This window comes from Mus pahari, chromosome 13 (genome assembly GCF_900095145.1).
Source record: "Mus pahari chromosome 13, PAHARI_EIJ_v1.1, whole genome shotgun sequence".
Classification (NCBI taxonomy): Eukaryota; Metazoa; Chordata; class Mammalia; order Rodentia; family Muridae; genus Mus; species Mus pahari.
Genome location: NC_034602.1, coordinates 28,167,712 through 28,174,653, shown reverse-complemented (window position 1 = coordinate 28,174,653; position 6,942 = coordinate 28,167,712). Strand labels below are relative to the sequence as shown.

General features: G+C 43.4%; 1 protein-coding gene across 1 annotated transcript in view; it reads right to left on the bottom strand.

Annotated features, from left to right (window-relative positions):
• Positions 1-6,942, bottom strand: part of Grk4 (G protein-coupled receptor kinase 4) — a 104,051-nt gene that overhangs the window by 2,896 nt on the left and 94,213 nt on the right. Inside the window, exons 13-15 of the mRNA XM_021210771.1 lie at positions 4,566-4,703; positions 1,140-1,277; positions 506-640 (exon numbers count right to left, since the gene is read on the bottom strand). Coding sequence (XP_021066430.1) covers positions 506-640; positions 1,140-1,277; positions 4,566-4,703 — 411 coding nt within the window. The remainder of the gene's footprint in view (positions 1-505; positions 641-1,139; positions 1,278-4,565; positions 4,704-6,942) is intronic.

Here is a 6,942-nt window from a genome sequence, read left to right as displayed (position 1 = left end):
GCTTACTCTCACCTGTGTGGGAACCTCTCTCCCTCAGCCCTCTCTCACATAACCCTGGGGGTTATAGGGTGTCGCCTCCGGGTCCCCGGTTGGGGGCTGCCCCTTGTCTACCCCCCATAGAGTGGGGTTAGTAGCTTAAATGTCCACCCGGGGCAGAGTGGAAACGTCTGGCAGCCCTCCCACATCTGCCTGCCCAGAGCATAGGAGGAACTCTGGCCGGATGTGGGCTCTCCTCCCTCCCCCCTCTTTCCCCTGCTACCCCTTTTAGTTCCCACAAGAGAAACCTTGTCTTGAAATCCAACACCACTACCACTACCACCACCACCAAAAGTGCTATTTTATTTAGAAAACATTTTCCTTTTGATATATATACATACATATTGGGAGGAGGAGTATAAATACACATGGGCATACCCCAAGCCCTTGCTTCTACTATGCAAATGTCCTACCCTAAGCAACAGCCCCAGCCACAATAGTTTACTTTTGCAAAAGATTATTTTTTTACCGTTCTTCTGAAGAGTCTATGAAAGAAGCTTCTCTTTGGTCTGAGAATGGAGGAACACATCTTGTATTTTTCAAGTGATGACAAATCTTCATCTTCAGTTTCATTGAGATCCTTGAAACATCCAGATTCAATCATCTGTATGCATAGAAGACAGGGCAAAGCATCTTTGGAGACACCATGAGAAGTTCTGTGATCTCCTAATGTTATCAGCTCTTACCCGGTACCTGACCTCAATGTGGGACACCTTATAGCTCCCAGACCATCTCTGGTTCCATGTTCCTAGACTCCTGGTTTCTGAACTCTCAGAATAAATAAAGTGCTTCTTATTCCTCTTTCTTGAAGTGTACCTCCCAAAATGCTAATTCCACTGGAGCCAATCTACCAGCTAGCCCTGCTTATGGAGTAGGACTCCAGGTGGCAGGCAATTCCCAAGATTACCTTTCGCTCACCACCTCTAACTAGGACCAGAATAGCTGCCATGCTTCTGGCATAGTCTTGGTTTACCCATGATCTAGTCTTCATGGTCAAGCCCTTTGCATAAACTTACTTTGGACACACACACACACACACACACACACACACACACACCATTGTTAAAACTAGCATAAACCTACTCTGCTAGAAGGAGTAATACCTCATTCTGCCAGGGGATGGTGACAGACCCTGTCGCAAATTCAGTGTAGAAGATCTCATCATTGGTGTCCAGGATGACTCCTTTCACCACAGAGAACTGTCCAATATCCAAGATGTTCCTACAATAAATGGCCTGAGGCTGGGCACCAAGAACAAAGAGAGGCATCAGTCTTGGAGACATCTTGACTAATTCTTTTCTTGCTTTTGTTGGCTATGTTTTTCTTCTCGAATCTCGAGACAGGGACAGGCAGCCTAGGCTGTCCTTGTTTCACAGTCTGGATGCCTTCACCACCCCCAGTACTGTATCTAGTTTATAAGGCTTTTGTTTTAATTTTCAGATGCTGAGGGTTAGACAGAGAACCTGCATATGTTGGGAAAGCACCCTACCACTTAACTACATTCCCAATCCTAAAGCAACTCTGAGCTCCCTTAATGTAAATGAACCAGTCCATACAAACTCCTCCCCACCACCCCTTCTTTACTGCCAAGGTCCTCTTTTCAAAGGAATTTTCTAATTTACACCCTGCATATTCTGTGACACAGTAGTTCCTGTGTCATTTTTCTCAAGGAACGTTTTTTAAAAAATATTTATTTATTTTATGTATGTTAGTACACAGTTGCTCTCTTCAGACATACTAGAAGAGGGTGTCAGATGGTTGTGAGCCAACATGTGGTTGCTGGAAATTGAACTCAGGACCTCTGGAAGAACAGTCAGTGCTCTTAACTACTAAGCTATCTCTCCAGCCCTCTTGGGGGAAGTTTTAGTGTCACAGATTCTGTTGTGTCTTTTATTCCAGCTCTCCATACACAAGTGTTCATATACCCCTCATAAGAATCTCTTTCCTTCTCTGCAGAAAAAAACAATAGATTGCAAAGACTAAAGCTATAGAAGGATGGTATGGTTACTTCTGAGGGAGACAAAGAGCTGTGAACAGGTGTGGAGACCACTGGCTGTGGGATCCCCCACTGACAGTTTTTACCCTGCATCTGGCCTCGAGCATCTATGCTGGCTGGGTTTGCGTTAACTTGACAGAAGCTGGAGTTATCACAGAGAAAAGAGCCTCCCTTGTGGAAATGCCTCCATGACATTCAGCTGTAAGGCATTTTCTCAATTAGTGATCAAGGGTGGGAGGGCCCATTGTGGGTGTGTCATCCCTAGGCTGGTAGTCCTGGGTTCTATAAGAAAGCAAGCTGAAGCTGGGTGGTGGTGGCGCACGCCTTTGATCCCAGCGCTTGGGAGGCAGAGGTAGATAGATTTCTGAGTTCGAGGCCAGCCTGGTCTACAAAGTGAGTTCCAGGACCGCCAGGGCTATACAGAGAAACCCTGTCTCGAAAAAAGTCAAAAAAGAAAAAAAAAAAAAGAAGAAGAAGAAGAAAGAAAGCTGAGCAAGCCAGTAACTAACATCCCTCCATGGCCTCTGCATCAGCTCTTGCTTCCTGACCTGCTTGAATTCTGGTCCTGACTTCCTTTGATTATGAACAGCAATATGAAAGTGTGAGCTGAATAAACCCTTTTCTCTCCAACTTGTTTCTTGGTCGTGATGTTTGTGCAGGAATAGAAACCCTGACTAAGCATCTTACCTGCAAAGTACCTCCTTAGCATTTGGATAAAAAGTAGAAGCAACATTCATTTTTTTTAAATTAATTTATTTATTTAAATTGTTTTTTACCCTCCATATTCCATTCCCCACCCCCTCATCCACCCTTCAACTGCTTCACATCCCACACCTCCTCCCCACCTCCACCCCTGTCTCCATGTGGATGCCCCCAACTCCCATCCCACCTGACCTCTAAACTCCCTGGAACCACCAGTCTCTTGAGGGTTAGGCGCATCATCTCTGAATGAACACAGACCTGAATGTCCTCTACTGTATCAGCCTCATATCAGCTGGTGTATGCTGCCTGTTGGTGGTCCAGTGTTTGAGAGATCTTAGGGGTTCAGATTAATTGAAACTGCTGGTCCTCCTACAGGATGCCCTTCTCCTCAGGTTCTACCAGCCTTCCCTAAGTCAACAACAGGGGTCAGCTGATTCTGTCCATTGGTTGGGTGCAAATATCTACATCTGACTCTTTCAGCTGAGAAGCAACATTCTTGTTAGCAATTTTTCTTCTAGGATTAGGGCCCAGGCTTGCAGTCTCTACCTTGTCCAGAGGGTGTCCAGAGTTTGCTAAACTGCCTCCAAATGAGGTAATTTGTTTAAGACAAGGACATAGACAGTCTAGGATGGCCCCTGTCCTGTGTGTTCCCCCTCCCTCCTGACAAACCACCTTGGCCTGTTTTCCCTGCATTTCACCCCATCTCCAGACCTGACAGCCAGATGAAGTCCACATTATGCATGTCTCACTGTCAGCATCACTTTCCCAGAATGCCAGTCTGTTTGTCTTCCTGCATGTCTCTCCAAGCAGAGGCACTCTGTTATCTACCTTTCTTCCTCTTTCCCTTCAGCCTAGAGCTATGTTGGAGATAGTGCACATGCCTTGACTATATCAAGTAGAAATTAGTTCCAAGGAAGTAGTTGCCACTATAACAAATATTATGAATATTAAGCAAGCATATCAAGTCTGAAGAAGTCTTAATAAAAATATATTAACTGTAGATCTAACTTAATTCCATCCAACAATGAAAACTTACCTATGTTTTCCCATTTTTAGAATGTGTCTATAGCAGACTACTTAAGAGAGTCCAGGTTATCTTCCCTTAATCATCTTTTCATCAGTAGTTCATTTATTATATGTTATATTTACTAACATACTTATTATGTCCTATATTATGTACCAAGCACGGACAAGTGCCAGGCCCTGTGCTTTTGAAGGCATGACAGTTTTATGCCAATAGCACATTCATGATGAAGCAGAAATATTGACAGCTCCAGTCTCAATAGCGTGCAAGAAGTAGCGAGGGCTGAACATTCCAGACTAAAGCACAGTCCAATATAAGGAGTGAGCACATGGATGGAGGTAAACTCAGCACTGAGGTTGTAACAGGAACACTGGCACACAGAGGGCCTTAAAGGGCATGCCAAGGAAGTCTGAAATGTCACTGAGAATCGGGAGAAAGACAAGGAGTTTGGCTACTCTAGACTGCACTCAACAGGCTTGGAAGCCAGAAGCTACTAAGGGTCTGCCTGAGGATATGGGAGTGGTAGGATGGAAGAAGAGGATGAGGAGGTGGGAAGGTGAGAGTAAAAAGAAGAGAGGGAAGGAGAAGAGAAAGAAGGAGGAAGAAGAGGGAGAGGGAGGAGGAGGAAGGAAGAAGGAAGAGGAAGGAGAGGGAAGGAGGAAAAGAAGGAAAGAAAGAAGAAAAGCAAAAATAACAGATCTCAGATTTCATAGAGCAGAATCCACATGTATCAAGTGTGTTTTAACAAAAGACTGTTATGGGAATCAGTGTTCTTGGGGACCTAGCTACTCTGGGTAACATACTTACATCAGGAATGAAAGGTGGATCTAACATATTTGCTTCCAGCCTGCTGAAGTTTATATCCTTGAATACTGGGTGCTGCTTTACAGCAGAGACTCCATCCCTCTGGCAGCCCAGCCGCTTACTTGGATCCTTGATGAGTAACTACACAAGACAGAAACAATCAACTGAAGCTATTAGGATAAAAATGTAATCAAAACTGTCTTCCTTAACACCCCAGAGCCAGGGCTACACAGAGAAACTCTATCTTGAAAAGCCAAAAAACAACAACAACAACAACAAAAAACAAAACAGAAAAAAAAAGACAAATGAAAAACCAAACCAAAACAAAAATCCCCAACAATCAAAGTAGTAGGGGTAGCAGAAAGGATATCAATCCAAGTTAATAACCACTGTAGTTCCTAAGTATCATCCAAACTGTGCAAATTCAGACTTAAGATTATGGTGCCACGGAGTAAAACTTAAGTCTTGCCATGTCTGATCAAGAGATGGAAGCTTGAAGAGCCATGCCTCCTGGTGAACCCCTTTAATCTCAGCACTTGGGCAAAGGCAAGTGGATTTCTTGAAGTTAATTTGATCTACATAGTGAATTCCAGGCCAGTCAGAGCTATATAGAATCTGTCTCAAGAAAAATATGCCATTTGAGTAAGTCAATTGTCAAGTAAAAATGTTATAAAAATTAAGAGATAATTACTAAGGAAATAGAGTTGTAAATTCAGAACAATTATTTCAATGCTTTGAATTTGTAAGAAGATATTATTAGAGTACTAAGGACCCCAAGTCAAAAACTGAGCAAGCCTCCTTCTAGAAACTGTATATATTTAACTCTCTGTCTCTCTCCTGTCTCTAACATCATCTCTACTCCCCCCCCATTTTGGTTTTATTGATATATTTGTGTGAGGGTAGGTACATGCCACAGTGCATGTGTGGAGGTCAGGGGTCAATTTTCTTCTAAATCAGGAGTTCATTCTTGCATTCCATCCTTTTGAGGCAACAACTGCGGCTGTGTTATATGCTCCTGGCTGGCTGGTCTTACAAACTTCCAGATCATTCTCCTATCTCTGCCACTATTCTAACCCTAGGAGTACAGGGATTACAGATATGTGCCACTACATCTGGCTTTTGGCATAGATTCTAGTCTTATAGCCTAAGCTGATACTGAAATCTTCATATGCATATCTGCACCTCCAGGCTGCTGAGCTTAGAGCCATGTGCCACTACACACCCAAAACTCTTGGGTTGGGGGGAGGCTGAGCCAGGGTTTCACTATGTAGTTCTGGCAGTCCTGGAACTTAAATCTAGCAGCCATGAACTCACAGAGATCTGCTTGCTTCTGCCTCCCAAGGATTGGGACTCAAAGGCGTGTGCCACCACTGCCTGACTAAAAGTATTCTTTACATATTTATAACTGTCACAAACTCAAATAAGCCTTTCTTCATACTTACTATCAATCAAAAAAGGTTGGCTCAAGTTTTTGTCCCTTCTCTGCTCTTGGGCAAGTTTCCATGCAAGCCTAAGATGCTTTCCTACAATTCATTTGTGGGGAAACATAACCCATTGTTTAAGAGCCAGTTGTTTCGCCAGCTATTGGATGGAACACAGGGTCCCCAATGGAGGAGCTAGAAAAAGTACCCAAGGACCTGAAGGGGGCTGCAAACCTGTAGGTGGAACAACAATATGAACAACCAGTACCCCCTGAGCTTGTGTCTCTAGCTGCATATGTAGCAGAAGATGGCCTAATTGGCCATCACTGGGAAGAGAGGCCCCGTGGTCTTACAAACTTTATATGACCCAGCACAAGGGAATGCCTGGGCCAAGTAGTGGGAGTGGGTGCGTAAGGGAGCAGGGGCAAGTGGGGGGGGGTATAGGGAACTTTCGGGATAGCATTTGAAATGTAAATAAAGAAAATAATAATTAAATAAATAAAAAAAATAAACAGGGACAAGAGAAATAAAGCCCCATCTCTACTGAAAAAAAAAAAAAAAAAAAAAAAAGAGCCAGTTGTTTCGATTCACAGTAGTTACTGAGCATGATGCTTGAGTGTAGCTGTTAAATGGACCCAATCTAGAATCACTTGGAAAGGGAGTCTTGAAAAGACTTGTCCAGATTAGGTTTACTTGTGGGCATTTTTAAAATTTTTAACTTTCACACATTATACCCCCACCCCCCAAAACGAAAGCAGGCCTTTCAGGGTTATCAGACAAACACAGCATAACAAATTATAATAAGATTAGGCACAAACCCTCCTATCAAGGCTGGATGAGGCAAACCAGTAGAAGAAAAAGGGCATTCCTTTTTTTTTTTTTTTTTTTTTTTTTGGTTTTTCGAGACAGGGTTTCTCTGTATAGCCCTGGCTGTCCTGGAACTCACTTTGTAGACCAGG